General features: G+C 43.1%; 1 protein-coding gene across 2 annotated transcripts in view; it reads left to right on the top strand.

Annotated features, from left to right (window-relative positions):
- Metap1 (methionyl aminopeptidase 1) overlaps positions 1-18606 on the top strand; it is a 51237-nt gene that overhangs the window by 20811 nt on the left and 11820 nt on the right. Inside the window, exons 1-6 of one of the 2 annotated variants that reach the window (XM_090356779.1) lie at positions 720-915; positions 10383-10434; positions 12100-12212; positions 14501-14561; positions 17000-17091; positions 17935-18018. In XM_090356779.1, coding sequence (XP_090212905.1) covers positions 802-915; positions 10383-10434; positions 12100-12212; positions 14501-14561; positions 17000-17091; positions 17935-18018 — 516 coding nt within the window. In that variant the 5' untranslated portion in view covers positions 720-801. Of the gene's footprint in view, positions 1-719; positions 916-10382; positions 10435-12099; positions 12213-14500; positions 14562-16999; positions 17092-17934; positions 18019-18606 lie in introns of those variants that run through there. The other variant, XM_090356780.1, reaches the window with a different exon arrangement.

The raw sequence follows: 18606 nt of genomic DNA, 5'->3' as shown, positions 1-18606 counted from the left end.
GGGAGGCAGGACGACTCTTTGTGCTGGGTTTTTGCATTTCATTTGCATCCACGATTCCTCGCCCTGGGTGATTTGAATGGCCGGGGTGGTGGTGCTGTGCGTGGGGAAATAAAAAACGGAACCCAACCCCACCCGGGCTCCCGGGAGGACGCGTGTAACTCCCAGTTGATGGGCCCATTGAAGCGCTGGTTCTCCGGTTTGTGAATGGGCGGCGGCCGCTGCGGCCCCGGGCCTGCGAGCGCCGGCGGCCCGGAGACGCCGAACTTAGGCGGGGGCAGGACTTTCCCAGGGGCGGAGGCCTGAGGGCGCGCGGAGGAGGGTGCACGCGTGCGGGTCGCCCGGGGTTCCGGGCCTACACCGCCTCGTGCCCCGAGGTCGCGCGCTGCCCGGCCCGGTGGAACCCCGGCCTCGGGGGCGGGGCGGGCCGGGAGCGAGACCCCCTCTCACGCGCGCGGTCGCCCACGTGCGCGCAGACACTGCAGGGCGGGGCTCCCGGGAGGAGTGGGGGGGCGTGGCCTACGGAAGGGGCGTGGCGACCGCGGAGAGCGAGGGGCGTGGCGTGGGCGTGGCGCGCAGCGCGGCCGGCGGGTCGCGCGCTCCTTTTCCTTTTCCGCGCCGAGCCCGCGGCGGCCCGGGCTCCTCCCCCCCCTCCCTTCCCTGGGTTTCTCTCCCCTCCCCTCTCCACCCCTCCGCCCGCCCGTCCCTCCTTCCCTCCCTCCCTCCCCTCCGTCCCTCCCTCCGTCCCTCCCTCCTCCTCTTCCTCGGCGAGGCGCTCCTCCGGCAGGCAGGCAGGCAGGCAGCATGGCGGCCGTGGAGACGCGGGTGTGCGAGACGGACGGCTGCAGCAGCGAGGCCAAGCTCCAGTGTCCCACCTGCATCAAGCTGGGCATCCAGGGCTCGTACTTCTGCTCGCAGGTAGACGCCCGCGCCCGGCCTCCCTCGGCGGCGGCCGGTGCCCCCCCTCTTCCTCCCTCTCCCCCCCCCCACCCGCGGCCCTCGAGACTCGCTCCGTCCCCCCCAGCCCCCCACCCTCGGTGCCGCCGCCCCCCTCGGGCCTCGTCGGGCCCCGGGCCCGCGCGCCGCGCTGGCGGGGACGGAGGTGAGGCCCGCGCGGCCCGGCTGGGCCCGGCTCGGCCCAGGAGGCGGAAGCTGCCGGGCCGCCCCCGGGCTCCGACCCCGCATCCTCCCCCGCCGGTGCTGCCAGGTGTGCGGGGTGTGTGTGTGTGTGGGGGGGGGACCGGCCCGCCTCAGGTAGGGGCGTCGGAGGAAGGGCGGCCCCGGGGGCCGGACCCGGAAGCTGCGCGGGCTAGGGCCGAGTTGTCACCCTCGAAGCCCGGCCGGGGTGGCTGACCTGGGGACCCACGCTAGGTCCGGCCCGCTTCTTTTGTATTTACTACCGGGTCTTGACAGTTAAGCAACTTGGAAGGGCGTGGGGGGGGGGCTGTTGCTAGGAGGCTCTGCAGTTCATTCATTTGCTTGGCATCCCGAAGTAATTAATTTCTAAGACCCCCCCCCTTCCCTTCCTAGGGTGAGGGGTGAATCACTTTTTCCCCTCGGTGAGGACAGATCTGTGCAGGAAACTACTCTGCCAGGCTGTAGTGTATCCCAGTCGGGTTTGGTGCGGTGGAGCGAAGGCAGCTTTGACCGGGGTCCCGACAGAAGCATGTGTGCCATTTGTCTTTACTGAGGAGCACTGGTGTGCCCGCTGCACTGGTAGCTGAGCTTTCCCATCCAGTCCAGGATGGTGGAAGAGAAGAAGCACATGCCTACACTGAGATCCTCCATTGGTAGTGTCCTGAGGAGGGGGGTGGGGCTGGAGGGGGTGAAAAGTGAGAGAGAGTCCCAAGTCTTTATCCTAGAGCTAGCTACCCTTGGTAATTCCCCTGATATTCCGGATTAGTGAAGTTACTTAATCTGAGTCCCATGTTGCTTTGGGCAGAAGGGAATGGTAATTTTCCTTGTGAATTTCTTAAGTTGCTCTGAGGCTCAAATGATCCTGTGAATCCAAAGTGCTGTACATTGTAAAGCTTTTTTTTTTTCCCTCTCTCTTTTTCTGATGATGCTAGTATAATTTCAAATTGTCATATATAAAGTGGTGAATAAAGTTGGGTGCCTGTGGCTTATGCTAGATTTGAGGGTTTCTATTAAAGCCAGCCTGAGTAGGAAAGTCCCTAATAGTTTTATCTCCAGTTAACCAGAAAAAAGCTGGAGATGGAGCTGTGGCTCAAGTGGTAGAGCGCTATCCTTGAATAATAATAATTAAAAAAAACTTCGGGGGCAGTGCCCTGGCCTTGAGTTCAAGCCCTAGAGCCAAATCAAAAAGGAGAATGAACAAGAACAAAAAACAAATATTAAATGCATGTATTCTCATATAAAAAAACATGACAAATACACATGCAAATAAATAGAAGCCTTAACATAAGAGCACTTGTAGACAAATCTTTCCAAGAGACCCTAGCTGTTTGATAGGTCTTATTTTCAGATAGGATGTGAACCTTGGCCTTGTTAATATCATCTGGAAAAAGTTGTACATGGAGAAGCTCTGTTCTAAAAATAACAGTGGGGCTCCTCACATGTGAAACATGCCTGAAGTTTCTTGGATTCTTAAACATTTTTCCATTTTTAATATGTTGAGTCCTGTGTGAGATGTAGATTTAGAGCAAAAGGTAATAATTTGCTTGTGAAAATTGTGTACCATCTAAGTAGAAGTTTTACCCCGTGTTGAAAAGTTGGTGTCATTGCTGAGTGTAGTAAATGTACCTGTAATCTGAGCATTTGGGAGGCGAAGGCAGGAGGTTTGAGAGTTTGAGGCCAGCTTGAGCTACGTGGTGCTTAGACTCTTCACCAGACCGTCTCAAAAAAAAAAAAAAATGCAGGCCGAGTGCCCTGGCTTATGCCTGTAATCCTAGCTACTCAGGAGGCTGAGATCTGAGTATTACAGTTCAAAGCCAGCCTGGGCAGTACAAAGCCGTGAGACTCATCTTCAATTAATCACTAGAAAATGGGAAGTGGGGCTGAGTATCAAGGGATAGGGTGGCACCCTTGAGCTGAAGAGTTCAGGGACAGCACCCAGGCCAGAGTTCAAGCCCCCCCCCCAAAAAAATGCATGCATTAATATTACTAACAGTTTTCTGTTAAAATTTTGGAGAGGTACTAACTAGGAGACTGATCAAGCTTAGGTGACAATTTAGTTATAACGTGATAATCATTGGCATTTTTGGAAAAGTGCAGACACCTTTCATAAAAATATGCAGGCTTATTAATATGGTAGGGTTTGCAGGTACTCCATGATGGTTCTGTAGATGTGCTTCTGGTGCCACCATTAAATCTGTATTCGAGCATACCCAGAGTGGCTCCCACAGCTGTTTTCCTTTCATATGACCACCTATGGTCTGCTGGTAAAATCTGTCATTGAGTCAGAACTCTCAGTTTCTTCATTTTGCCACTGAAATTACTTACCTGGCAAACACCTCCAAGAAACCAATCAACAGACCTTTTTTTTGTCTCACTCGGAGAATGCTTGCCCCCAACACTGAGTTCTCATTGCTCTCAGGATACCGTACAGTACCTCTTCCTAGTCTGGCCTTACTTTCTCACTCATAGGCTGCATTCCTATTCCTTTTCCTTCTTCAAAGAATGTCATCTGCAATCACAGCTGTTGCTTCAGTCCCAGTTAGAGACCTTCAGCAAGTCATTGTGCTTCAGTCCCAGTTAGAGACCTTCAGCAAGTCATTGCAAGTTTTCCTCAGCCTTTCTCATCAGTGTTGAAAAGCCTTTCTCATCAGTGTTGAAACTAGGGCTTTTCCTTTTGTTTCGCAGATCCCTCATTTCAGAGGCACCTTCTCCCACTCTTCTTCCTCTGCTCCTAGCATCTGGCCACTTTGTCTTTGGAAACAAGCAGAAGGAAACTACAAGGGACTTTCTTTGTAACATCATAACTGAAGTATGCCTTTCTCACTCATTCTGTTACACCAACCTGTTTATTTTCAGGTTTGTCATATTTGCAGAATTTCTAGGTTGGTGTTAGTGAATTTGGAAGAAGTGAGATGTGCATAGGTGAGCACAGTACCTGCTGTAGGTATTACCTAGGAGAAGCAGCGGCGGCTCCTGCTTCTGTATCAGTAAGGAACTGTTCATAGCTTTACCAGCAAATCCTTTTTTTTTTGGAAGGGGAGTCATGGGGCTTGAACTTTGCCTGGGCACTGTTCCTGAGGGCTACCACCCTGCCCTTGAGCCAAGCCCCAATCCCCATTTTCTAGATCTTAATTAAAGATAAGAATCTCAGGTCCTTTTGTGCCCGGGCTGGCTTTGAACCTTGATCCTCAGATCTCAGCCTCCTGAGTAGCTAGGATTACAGATGTGAGCCACTGTGCCGGTTGGGGGAGGAGGGTGTTTTAACTTGTGGTTTATAGATGGAGATGAGAGATGCCATAAACTGGAGTTTGTGTAGATTCTTCTTGGTTTAAAACCTTGGCGCTCTGTTTTCTAGATTACATGTATGCTTATGATCTAACCCCTGTTGATATCTGCGCCCGGCTCCACCTCTTTTCATAGCACTGTGGGTTTTCTTTACCTTTATAACTTAAATTATGTAAACAGTCATATAATGTTTGGAATGGATAAGAACCTGCTTGTCTTCACTGCTTGCATGTCTACCTACTAGCCCAGTAGTCTAATAACGTACATTAGTTTATGTGAAAGAATAAACAGAATTGTATGTGCATGTTATTCATGCATGGATATGTGTGTGTTTGTTTTGGAGAGGAGATTGCTTTCCTAAGATTCTTGAAGGATTTAATGATCAAAAAAGTTAAGAATTGTGGCTGAGTGAGGTGGCTTATGTCCGTAATCCCACTATTCAGGGAACTGGAGTTTGGTATGATGTTGATCTGAACAAAAAAAGCAGCAAAGGGGCAGGGAACATAGCCTAGTAGTAGAGTACTCGCTTAGTGTGCACAAAGCCCTGGGTTCAAGTCCTCGGTATCACATACTTAGAAAAAGCCAAAAGTGGCACTGTGGCTCAAATGGCAGAGCACCCGCCTTGAGCAAAAAGTGTCTAAGGACACGCAGTGGCCAGCCCCTGAGTTCAAGCCCCAGGACTGGCAAAAGAAAAAAAAAGTTACCAAGACCCCAACTTAGGTGTGGTGGTGCATGCATGTTATCTCAGCTCAGTGAAAGGCTGTAAGAAGGTTTGTGGTCTGAGGCCAGTTCCAGGCAAAAATATAAGACCCTACTTGAAAAATAACGAAAACAAGAAAAGGGATGGGAGAGTGGGTAAAGTGGTAGAGTGCCTGCCTAGCTACCAAGGTTGAGGCCCAGAGTTTAAACCCTAGAATTGTTTGTTAGAAAAATAAGTTGAGAATTATGTTATAGGAACTGTTACAGTGACACAGATATGCAGTGTAGATGGTTCATTAAGATGTTTAATCTTCCCACATTCGAATGTCTGGACATATAAGGTGTTGATTGCCATGAGCAAGACTTCCAAAAATACCTTGTCTTTAGACCATGAAAAGTCATGCTCAAATGGTTACCTGTGGTAGAGAAGGCTAGCATGATGTGTCTCAGTCTATGGTTCCATTAGCTCTGGCAGTGGGTAGAGCTGTTGCATGAGGACTGGCAACTTGGCAGACTTCACTTTTTAGAAAGCAACTTTTAAAGTGTTGTGTTATCATTTTAAAACTATTGATTTTTATTAGATGCAAATTCACGTCTTATAATACTTGTTTAAGTTCAAAATGGTGGGCTTGTTCATGTATTTTTAAGTATATTTTATGCTGTGTTGAATTTTAATTCACAGTGAAATCATTCAAATATTTCTTGATTTAGTTTATAAATCAGGTGGCTCAGTGTTATAGAGGCAGAGTGTATTTGGTTCATTAATTTTTTTTGCAATTTTTTTTCCCTTTAGATGAAGATACTCTGTGTTCTAATCACTTCTAAATCACAAAGACCTTTGTCTCTGCCTTCCTTTGAGTTTTTAACCGCTGCTTTTACTGTGCTCCTGCAGTCATGCACAACATCTTCTGGTGCTTTAAAGTACATTTGCCATTGGAAGTGTGTCTGGGCTGACTTGCTTGAAGTCCCCTCCAGTTTGTCTTCAGTCACTGTAGGCATCCTGGAATTCTCTTTGAGATCTTCTCATGGCTGGTCCTGTATCCATCTCTTCTTTCTTAGCTATTTCTCTTATAGCTTTCTGAGAAGTGACTAGGAGTTAACATTGGTAGAGTCTGCCTATGTGGATGTATCCTGTGATAACTCTGAATAGATGTAAATTGCTAGTTTGGGAATTGTTTTCTCAGAACTTTGTTATTCTAGATTCCCCGTTGAAAAGTCTGACATGTTCTTGGCATTCAGAAGCTTGTGGACATTGCCATTTGTCTCCTTTTCCTCTGAAAGTTCTATTAAATCTCTGTTCATCCCCAGTTAAATGAAATTTCTTTTTGCTGGCCTTGGGGTAGGTGATTTTTTTTATCCTTCATGTGGGCTCTTTCAGTTTGGAAACTCTTTGTTTCTGTCAGTTATAGAAAACTCAGCTACCCCTTTTACCTCTCCTTTTCACATTCTTAACAGATTTTTTTTTTTCTCAAATTCAGGGCTTTGTACTTAATTAGCTAGCTATCTTCCTTGGTTTATACTCTGTTACTCATGTCACATTTTCAGCCATGATTTTTTTTTTTTGCTAGTTATTTTGGAAATGGAATCTCTTGGACTTTTCCGTCTCAGCTGGCCTCAAATTTCTCAGCCTTCTGAGTAGCTAGGATTATAGCTATGAATCACCAGTGCCAGCTCCTGTTCATTTCTGTGTGTGTGTGTGTGTGTGTGTGTGTGTGTGTGTGTGTGTGTGTGTATGCGCGCACACGCGTGTGCACACGTGTGTTCGGGCATGCATGTACTCTAGTTCCTGAGGCTTGAGCTCAGGGCTTGAGCACTGTCCTTGGGCTTTCTTAAGGCTAGAGCTCTGCTGCTTGAGACACAGCACCACTTCTGGTTTTTTCTATGTATGTGGTACTGAGGAATCGAACCTGGGTCTTCATGCATGCTAGGCAAGCACTCTACCACTAGACTAAACTCCTGGCCCCCCTGTTCATTTTTTTTTTTTTTAACTTTCATTGATTGAATGTTAGACTTGTTGGGTATTCTCATATTATCTCGAGTTGTTTTGTATTTTTTTCATGGTAATGGCTGGGATTGGAACTAAGGCATTGTGCTTACTAGACAAGTTTTACTTCTTGAGCCACTCCTCCACCCCTTTTTGTTTTATTTATTTTTCAGACAGAGTCTTATGAAATTTTGCCTACACTGCCTGGACCTTAATCCTGGGATCACAGATGTGGAACGACATGTGTAATCTTAATGTATGAGAATAGTATCTTGCTCAGTTTTTACCTGGACTGGCTTTGGACCACGACCCTCCCAGTCTCTGCCTCCCACGTAGCGAGGATTACAGGTGTGAGGCACTGCACCTGACCACTTGTTACAACGTCATGTCATTTGTTCCACTTTGGGGGAGGTTTCCCTAACTTTATTTGTAGTATTCGTACGAGATGGTATGCCTAGCATGCTACAGTGGGACTTTGCTCCTGGGTCCAGCAGATTTTTAGGTTTCTAAAATGAGATCTGAACTGATTCTAGAACCTGCTTTTCTCTTGACTCTCTTCCTTACCCATCCCATTTCTATCCTTTGTTGAGTCTTACTGGCATAAATAACTGCTATAGGCTCAACTGGAAGACAGAAGCAAGTGCAACTCCATGGTATTTATGGAAAGGAAGGGAACACTTTGACAGTGCTGCATGAAGTTATGTGTCTTAAAATAAGTTGGGTTTGTCCTCTCTGCTTAACTGTGACCATGAATAATGAGGAGTTACTCCATAAATGAGTGCATGTGAACAGAGAAAGCTTCAGGAATGCAGTCATTTGTCGTTCACTCACTTGCAATGTAATTATTAGAGTCTTTCTGGTGGTGTGCCCTGATGTCTTGTTAACAAATTGCTCTGTAAGTTTTCTGTGACTACAGCAACAAATTATCACAAACTAGGGTTAATTAGATGGTATAAAACCAGCAAAAATTTTATCGTAAGTTTTGGAGGCCAGAAGTCAAAATTTTTCCCTCCCTCTTCCTCCCCTTTTCCTTCTCTCCTTCCCTTCCTTGTCACCCCTCTTATTTAGTCAGTTATGGGACCTGAACTTAGGGCCTGGGCACTATCCCTGAACTCTTTTAGCTCAAGGCTAGTGCTCTACCACTTTGAGCCACAGTGCAACTTCGGGTTGTCCGGTGGTTATTCGGAGATAAGAGTCTCCTGGACTTTACTGACTGGACAGGCTTTGAACCACGATCCTCGGCTCTAAGCCTTCCGAGTGTCTAGGATTTCAGACATGAGCTACCAGTGGATGGCTTACCCTTTTCCTTAAGACAGGGTCTTGCATGTGGCTTGGAACTAACTCTGTAGCTCAGGCTGTTCTCAAATGTCGGTTACTCCTGCCCCAGTGTCCTGAGTGCTGAGATTGTAGGCAGGTGCCATTGTTGCTCCCCCGCCCCCTCCACTAACCCATTCATTGTGAACACAGCAGCAAAAATACCCACTGATGACATTACTGTCCCCACATCCCCATCACCTCTTAGTGACTATGGATCCTCCAACTGGGATCTTGCCGTTGGCACATGAGCCCCTTGGGGAATACTTTCTCCACAGCCCTGATAGCCCTGTTAACCTTCTGGAGATAAGAGTCCCATATTATAAGTGACAGAATCTTACTTCTTAGGTGTGCCAGCAGGATCCCCGGGAGTGGATGTAATTGTTATTTCCTAAATTCGCGGTTTAGAATGGTTTAGATAATGCACAGGGCTGTTTAATCAGATCCATGTTTTCTAGTTCCGTGTCTGGTGCTTCCTTAATGCTTTGACTACTGAGTGTGTGTGCACAGCCAAGCCATGTAAACGCATGCCTTTTAGGCAGGTCATCTTGGGTCACAGACCCCCTTTGGTCAGTTACAGTTTCCTTAAATGATACAGACAAGTTACCTGCTCTCTGTGCTTCACTTTTGGTCATCTTTAAGGTGGGATGTGATGTTGGGTTTTGTGAGGATGAGAGGAAAATGCAGCAGGTAATAACTACTATTTTCATTATTGTGGTTTAACAGGTTTGTTCTGAACAAATTAGTAATACCAGAGAAATCACTTTTTCCCCACCTTAGTGATTGGTTGTAATCTCTATCTTTTGTGCTAGAATCTTTAATGTTCTGACAATGGAGTTGGGAATCTTTTCATCAGTTTTACAATTTAATGACAGGGATGAACTGTTTTTCTCTCCTGTGTTTTCTGTAGCTGCCATGACAGGTTGTTAAAACTTAGTGGCTTAAAAGAACACAAGTTTATTGTCTCAACAGTTAGGGTCAAGGTCCCTGGAAATGACAGGAGAGAAAGAGGGAGGGAAGCCTAGGAAAAGGGAGAGAAGGATAGGAAGGAGAAGGGAGAGAGGGAAGAAGGAAGGCAGTTTGTTGACGCAGAAATCTATCTGCCACAGGTTTCAGGGCTAAAGCCTTTCTGTGTTTCTCTTTGTACCTAAGGGTTTGTCCTTTTCTTTGTCTTTTTCAGTTTGTGGAGGCTTGGGACCATTACTTTCACCATTACTTTTTATTGCTATCATAGTTTCCTAAGTGAGGCATCTTGTCTCCAGTTATTTGTTCATTCTTGTCAGCCAGACACACCTCACCATGTTTGTGTTCTAGCTCATTATATCCAGGCATTAGTGAGTTGTGGATGTGACTGCCTGAAGAATTACTACTCATATAATAGAAGGATCTTTAAAATGCTATTTACATATTATGGGGGCTGAGTTATTATGGGGTCTTTTTACATAATTGAAAATAATTTGGTGCAGTAAAATTTCAATATGAATATGGCAACTATCCAACGTGAGAGATAATTTAATTTTTTTGCTTCTTTGAAATAAAGTTTAGATTATTATGTGCTGTGTGCTATGTGTAGTTGTGTGTGTGTGTGTGTGTGTCTGTCTGTCTGTCTGTCTGGAACAACTTCCAGACTTTGAACATACTAGGTAAGCATCCTCCACTAAATTATACCCTTTTTGACTTTTGAAGAAAAGGGACCATTTCTGTATTTTTTCTAAACTTTTGGTTTTTTTTCCCAAATAAAGCTTGCAATAACTACTTATATTTAGCATTTAAATTTTTTTTCCCCCCCAACCAACAGTGTTGCTATATGGCTCAAGTGGTAAATTACTTGTCTGGCAAGTATTAGGGCCTGAGTTCAAACCCAGCGCCAACCATCCTGCCGCCCCCCCCCCCCAAAAAAAAAAGAAAAAGAAAAAAAATTCTAGTTCACGTGTCCTGATACTAATTTTCTTGTTTGTTCTTTTAGGAATGTTTTAAAGGGAGTTGGGCTACTCACAAGTTACTACATAAGAAAGCAAGTAAGTAAAACACTTAATCTTTAGAACTTTGTCATAGAAGTGACTTTGTACCAGAAGATGGGAATTCTCTTAGTTCTGAAAGTCTGTGTTTGAATATTAAGAATGTATAATCCTTATTGCTAGATTGTCCCTTTATTCTTTTTTTTTGGGGGGGGGGGAGTCTTAGGGCTTGAACTTGACCTGGGCACTGTCCCTGTCCTACCCCTGGGCTTGGGCCTTGTTCCTGAGCTCTTCAGCTCAAGGCTGCCGCCCTGCCCTTGAGCCAAGCCCCACTTCTCGTTTTCTAGAGGTTAATTGGAAATAAGAGGCACAAGTCCTTTTGTGCCTGGGTTGGCTTTGAACCTTGATCCTCAGATCTCAGTCTCCTGAGTAGCTAGGATTACAGGCAGGAGCCACTGTACGAGCTGTCTCTTTATTCTTCATGGTAGTAACCATGAATATAATGTAGTGATGTATGTTAATCTCAGTTCACATAGGTAATATGAAGCATGAGGTTTGTGCTGCAGTAGATACTTAATTGTTGGTAGATAAGTAGTGGCTGAATAGTAAATATAGTCTTTGGTGCCCTTTTGTCTTTGTTGGGAGTATTTACATATTATAGGCCGAAGACATGTGGACTCTGACTCATTTAGCATTTGCTCAGTTTCAGTTCACACTGCCTTTTCTACTTAAGGTCAGGCTTCTTCTGTGTTCTGGGTTTCCACATCTGTAAATTCCATAGCCACCGAGTCATGCAATTGTATTTGAAAACAGTTTTCATCTGTTCTGAATGGGTATATACTTTTTTATTTTTTTGCCAGTTGTGGGGCTTGACCTCAGGGCCTAAGCACTGTCTATGGGCTTTTCTCAAGGCTAGAGTTCTACCACTTGAGCCACAGTACCACTTCTGGCTTTTTTCTATGTATGCGGTACCGAGGAATTGAACCCTGGCTGTCATGCATGCTAGGCAAGCACTCCACCACTAGGCCAAACTCCCAGATTGGTACAGACTTTTTGTTGTCCTTGTTTCCTAGACCATACAGAAAGCCCACAGTTCCCATAGAATTTATATGATTTTAGGCATTTCACATAATCTAGAAATGAAATATGTGGGAAAGATGTATGTAAGTACGTGTAAATGCTTGTGCTTCCAGGGGAGGTTCTGGAGCCAGTTTCCTGTGGTATCATGCCTATTGCCTCAGCCTGTGAGTACTGGGATTTCAGGCATATGCCCTGATGCCTCACTTTCCATTTGGTATTTTGAAGTGAACTTCTAGCTTGGTTCTAGTGGCTCACACCTGTAATCCTAGCTACTCAGGATGTTGAACTCTGAAGCCAGTCTAGTAATTCATGTCTGAGAGACTGCTGATTAATTGGAGAGTCTCAGATTAATCTCTAATTAACCAGGATAAAAGTTGGAAGTAGAGGTGTGGCTCAAGTGGTAGCCTGCCAACTATGAACACGAAAATTGAGCCAGGAATATGAGGTTCGCTGGAGTTCTGAAGGTTGTGACTACAGCAGTAAAACAGTGATTCTGCTTGTGGTGGAGGTTTGCTAGAGTTTTATACTGGGCATTCTGACTTATTTTTTAACTGAGTAAGCACTGTAGTGTACTGCTATGCTTGACTCTGAGGGATTCCTTTCTCTTCTCCCTGCTTCTCTCCGTGCCCACCTCTCCTCTCACAGAAGATGAAAAGGCTAAGAGAGAGGTATCGTCCTGGACTGTGGAAGGGGATATTAACACAGACCCATGGACAGGCTACCGCTATACTGGCAAACTCAGACCACATTATCCCCTGGTGAGTAAACAAGGTAAAATAATCTAACCTTTTTTTTTCAGTTTTCATTTCCTGAGAGAGGTACCTGTAATTTGGATTTTAGCATTGAGCCATATTAATAGGATTTTATTCACAAAAAAACTTCCATTCCAGCTCTTTATCCCTGATGGTGCAGTACTTGGAAGTTTAGTAGGGTAGTCAGTCATGGAAGAAATGGTTAGTTTTACATGAAAAGAGGAAAACCATAAAAAAAGAGAATGGATCAGGCTGGGAGCATAGCCTAGTGGTAGAGTGCTCACCTTGCATACAGGAAGCCCTGGGTTCAAATCCTTGGTACCACAAACACAGAAAAAGCCTGAAGTGGTGCTATGGCTCAAGTGGCAGAGCACTAACCTTGAGAAAAGAGTGTCCAAGGACAGTACCCAGGTCCTGAGTTTAAGCCCCAGGACTGGCAAAGAGAGAGAGGCGGGGAGGGATGGAGGTAAGGGGTAGGGAGGGAGAAGGGGGGAGAATGGGTAAGGTTGAATAGATTCTGGTTAGCATGATGGTAGTTATATTAGCACTTCTTTAAAGTGTTTTTCTTTCTTTTTTTTTAAATAACTGGCTTTTCTGCCATTCTAGTCCTTTCTGGGCTCTTGGCAGGTAGGACTCAAATGTAGAGGTATGTGTGTGTATGAGAGAGAGATACTGAGCTTGAACTTCAAGTCTTGAAGCCTTGGGCAAGTGCTCTAGTCTTTTTTTTTTTTTTAAGTTAAATGTGCAAAGAGGTTTTTTACTGTGATTCTTTTTTTTTTTTTTTTTTTGCCAGTCCTGGGCTTGAGCTCAGGGCCTAAGCACTGTCCTTGGACTTTCTCAAGGCTAGAGCTCTACCGCTTGAGCCTCAGCACCATTTCTGGCTTTTTTTTAATCTATGTATGTGGTACCGAGGAATCGAACCTGGGTCTTCATGCATGCTAGGCAAGCACTTTAACCACTAGGCCAAACTCCCGGCCCCTTTACTGTGATTCTTAATTGATGTGTATTATGTATTTGTCAAGCAATTTATTTGAAGGAGGCAGTATTGAGAATTGAATTTGGGACTTCACAGTTTTTAGGCAAACACTCTATCACTTCTGCTGTACTTCCTTCCCCCATGCATTTTTGCTTTAATTATCTTTCAAATAGGATCTTACCTTTGCCAGCTTTGGATCTCAATCTTCCTACCTCTGCTTTCTGAGGAGCTAGGCTTATAGGTGTGCCCTGCCATGCCCAGCTTGTTCTTTTGAGATATGATCTTATCTCTTGTCCCCTTCCTCCACCAAGTTTTGTGGTGCCAGGTTTCCCACCCTCCCCAATCCTGGGGCTTGAACTCAGGGCCTGAATACTGTCCTTGGGTTAGAGCTCTATCAGTTGAGCCACAGCACCACTTCTAACTTTTTTTATGTGTGTGGTACACAGGAATTGAGTCCTGGAACCGGGGTATGAAATGGAGAGAGTGCATTCTACTGACACATATTCATTCTACCCGGCACATGCACGTTCTGAATGATGCATTCTGCTACTTGAGATATACCCCTAGCCCTTTCTGTATTATTTTTTAAATAGTTTTGAATTTCTAACCGGGCCATCCTGGACTATGACTCTCCTATTTATATTTACTGTAGCCATGTACCACCACATTTCAGTTTTTATTGGTTAAGATGGGGTTTCATAAACTTTAAAAACCCAGGCTGGCCTCAACCCTGTCTTCCCAGTCTCTCCTGCCCATGTAGTTAGGCTTCTAGATTTAAGCCACTGCAGTTGGCTTTTCTGAGACAGGCTCTCACTGTATAATCAAAGTTCATCTTGAACTCAACAGCCTTCCTGACTCAGCTTCCCAAAGGTTTGGCTTACAGATATGAGATAACACCCGACTTAAGAGTTTTAACATAGGGGTTCACTTGTGTTGAAATTGGTTATCCTTAAATATTTAAATTATTTTTCTGATGATTCACTTGCCTGCCCCTTCCTCCCTCCCTCCTTCCCCTGGCTGGCTTCAAACTGTGATCCTCACAGTAGCTAGGATTACAGGTATGAGCTACCAGTGCCTAGCTAGATATAATCTTAAATCACTGATGGATGGCCTTGACTGTTCTCTTCCTATCTTAAATGTGAAGGGGTAGCATTCATACTAGGAAAGTAATTCCTAAGCTTAATGTAGTAGACATAGGGTATCTAAGGTGTCCATGAAAAACTTGCCCATGTAAAGCCTTTACTTGAACTAGTTCCTTGATGTTTCCTCCAGTTGCATCTAGTGAATAGATTTTCACTCATCTCCTTGTTGTTTTCAGATGCCAACAAGGCCGGTGCCAAGTTACATTCAGAGACCAGATTATGCTGATCATCCCCTAGGTAAGCCCTGAATTTTTACCATGTAGACTTGAAGGCAGCTGCACAGGAGAGGAGTGCTTTTCTTGTAGGAAGCTATCATTGCTGAGCTTGGAATGAATGGGCATGCTATTTGCTTAGGCACAGCAAGGCATTTAGGAGAACTAGAGCCTTCCCTACCATTAGAAATCAATCTAGTTCTTAAACAGTACATCATTGCTAAGCAAAAACTGTACTCAGAACAATACTAGATGGAGGAAAACTAAAGCAGTTTTGATATTATCCTTTTTTCATCACCTTATGAAGGAAGATTGTGCCCCAGAGTCCTGAGGTCAAGTTTGCTGCAGACTTGGACAGTGGGCATGATGGAGTTGCTAGTAAGGGGATGTAATGTAGCCGTGAGGAAGCGGAGGAGGAGCAGGAGGAGGGTTCCGCAGTAGTAGCTACGTTCATGTGTTACTCCATTTGAACACTTCCAATGTTTTGAAATGGCTTCTGTAGTCTTCTCTATTATAGATAATGCTAGGTATGAAGAAAGATAGTAGTTTGGAATGTTACTGAGAAATGGGAAGTGGAGACAGTATGAGGACTGTGAGGACATATACTCCTATTACTCTGTGTCAGACTCTGGTACAGCTACAGACCGTTTTTCCCTTCCAGCAGCCTCCAGGCCTTGCCTTTCCTCTTCTCCAGTTTTCCTGGCTATTCTTATTTTATTTTGTTAGCGTACATTAGTTATACTGAGAGGGGTTTCATTGTTCTATTTCTGTATATATTTACCTTATGTTTGCATCAGTCTTATTCCCCTGTATCCTCTCCCTTCTTAGCTACTATTGAAAGCTTATTCTGTATGAATTAGTAGCCAGCTAGTGTTGGTTCCCCAAAATACCTGGTTGGCATTTTTATTATGATAGCATTATATTTATAGATAAATTTTGTAGGCATCTCTACCTTGACCACGTTGACTTTTTCTATCCAAGAACAGGTTTGTTTTTCTTTATTATATAAGCATTCCTTTATATTTCTCAATGATGTTTTCAGGTTTTTTTTTTTGGTTGGTCATGGGGCTTGAACTCTGGGCCTGGGTGCCGTCCCTGAGCTCTTCAGCTCAAGGTTACTGCTCTATCCCTTGAGCCACAGTGCCACTTCCCATTTTCTGGTGGTTAATTGGAGATAAGAGTCTCACATTCTTTAGTGCCTGGGCTGGCTTTGAACCGTAATTCTCAGATCTCAGCCTCCTGAGTAGCTAGGATTACAGGCATGAGCTGCCGCCAGCTCAGATTTTCTTTTTGAAAATCTTTCACTGTTAAGTTCTTTTTGGGTACTTCTTTTTCATTGTTTTTCATTGTTCTGTAATGTTTCGCTTATTTTATATTGTGGAAAAATTACTGAATGCTGTGTTTACTTGATCTGATGCTAGCTTTCTGAGTTTCAGATGATTATTCTGCTGGAAGGACAGATAATAATACCTGAAATTGTTTTATATTTCCTGTTTTATATCGCATGTGTTGTATTTCTTTGTCTTTTGTACTGCTAGACGTGTTTGTAGCAGAGCCGGTGGCAGCCATTCTATGGTGGTGCTTCCTGGTTCCAGATTTCTTTTTGCTGTGTTAGGGTAGTAGATTGTCTTCTGTAGATGATTACTTACCAGTCTTGAGCTCTGCCTGCCTTCTGCTTGAATCTTGCTGAAGTCATGGTGATTGTGGGTTGTTGTTGGTTTTTAATTCTATTTGGTAGCGTACTTTTGGACTTTCTCCATCAGTGTTTATAAACAAGATTAGTTGATGATTCATTACGTGTAAATATTTAGACTTGAACAGTTGCTACATTAACTTTATTTATTTTAAATGTAATGAGTAATTACGTTAGATGAATTTTTTATTAATGAAGATTATTAGGACATAATATATTTCAAATTTCTTTGTGACCAGAATGAAGAATAGGCTTATAATACGAACTGTGTATGTGTGTATATAAGTTAAAAACATTTCTCTTCCCATGGTTTTTATTATAGAATTTAATCATTTCTATTCCATTTGTACTTTAAAATGTTACTTACAATCCAGTAAAAGGTCATAAACTAGAGTTTGAGAAATATTGATTAGGTTGATGTTCCATAGAAGTAGTGAAACTGATTAGTTGTTGGTATATAGTTGCTTCATGAGTATATAAATACTTCATGGGATATTTGCAAAGCAATTTATAAATTGTTTTTGTCTTCATCACATTTCCTGGAATATAATAAATAATCTATAAATAGTGATTCATTCCTGGTACATTCCAAATTAGCAGTCCTTTAGAATTCTCCCTTCAATTTGTTTAGCAGATTTCTTTTTCATATTAAAAATGCTTTTTCAAAATAACTAACCTAGACCTGGCAGTGTGTGTGAGATGACCAGTGATAGAATTATGCTAATAAATTCTGTGTGTTTCATTTGTTTTGGTTTTATGTTCCGTTTCAGGAATGTCTGAATCTGAACAGGCTCTTAAAGGTACTTCTCAGATTAAATTACTCTCCTCTGAAGATATAGAAGGGATGCGACTTGTATGTAGGGTAAGAGTTCATCTTGGGTACAAGCTATTCAAAAAGTTCTTAGATATACTGACTTATAAATGTGTCAAATATTACATTGTCAGACTATGACTGGCCATACTATAAACTGCTGTTAGTATATAACGTCATATACTAGCTGTTTTCTACTTAAATAGCCTTTTGGGAATTAATATGGCAAGTAGTTTATAAAATTGGTTGATAGTTGTGTTTCTTTTTAAAACAACCATGTTTTTATGATATTTTGGCCTTTTATTTTCATGGATGTCAGTGTGAGGGTTACACTTGGTGAAGTATCTAAAAGTGCTTGGTGTTAAAGAGGCAAAATCATCTGTTTACCATTTTCTAAGGGAAAATATTCTATACTCTTCATTCAGAAGTGACGTATATGGGTTTTTTCAACACTTTAAAAGTGACTTGATACTAAGTTTTTGTTTATAATCTGGAGAACTTTATGTCCCTTTCATTTTGCTATAATTTTATGAGGAAGAACATTCATATATCCTATTTTCCTCTAACCTTTGCCATTATAGAATTGGGAGAGTTAACTATTATGTAGATAATTTACCATGTTTATTTTCTTATGGAAATCATTCAGGCTTACTTATTAGTAAATGAGCTTGGCCCAGTTTTTATGTAAGCTTATGTACACACATAATACATTTTGTTATGTTTGTAATGATTAATATGTTTGATGCAAAACATTTTGAAGGAAAAATTAACTCTACTAGTTAATATGTAATATTAACTAGTATAATATAATATACTATATAATATAGTATAATATGTAATATATAATAGATTCTTTTTCTGTTTGTTTGAGTGTACTGCTCTCCCCTTTTCCAGCTTGCTAGAGAAGTTTTGGATATCGCTGCTGGCATGATTAAACCAGGCGTAACTACTGAAGAAATTGATCATGCTGTACACTTAGTAAGAATGTTACTTTTTTACTTTGGAAGAAAGATTCAAGTCATTTGATGTTTGACTTAAGTTTTCAATGTTTAAAGTACCTTGGTTAAGCTAACAAAAGTCAATTTTTGCTTCACTTAAAATATGGGAAGCAAGATATTAGGCATCTGTGGACTCAGGCAGCTGCAGATTGAAGATGCTTTTCTTGCCACTACTGTAAACAATAACGTGTGTATGCACACTCCTAGTATTATAAGTGATACAGAGATGATTTAAAAGTGAGGGGCAGAGGGCTGGGAGTTTGGCCTAGTGGTAGAATGCTTGCTTAGCATACATGAAGAGCCGGGTTTGATTCTTTGGTACCACATACACAGAAAAAAGCTAGAAGTGGTGCTGTGGCTCAAGTGGTAGAGCTCCGGCCTTGAGAAAGTTTAAGGACAGTGCTCAGGCCGTGAGCTCAAGCCCAGGACTGGCAAAAAAAAAAAAAAAAAAAAAAAAAGTGAGGGGCAGATATACCAAGGTTATTTGAATTTGTATGAGACTTGAGTATGTACAGAATTTGTCACAAAGGAAACAAAACCAAAAATAAACCCAGAGATAATAAGAAAC

The sequence above is a fragment of the Megascapheus bottae genome, chromosome 23, assembly GCF_031878675.1.
Source record: "Megascapheus bottae isolate mThoBot1 chromosome 23, mThoBot2.hap1, whole genome shotgun sequence".
NCBI classification, from domain to species: Eukaryota; Metazoa; Chordata; class Mammalia; order Rodentia; family Geomyidae; genus Megascapheus; species Megascapheus bottae.
Note: the sequence above shows the minus strand (reverse complement) of the source record. Positions and strands in the feature narration are given on the sequence as shown.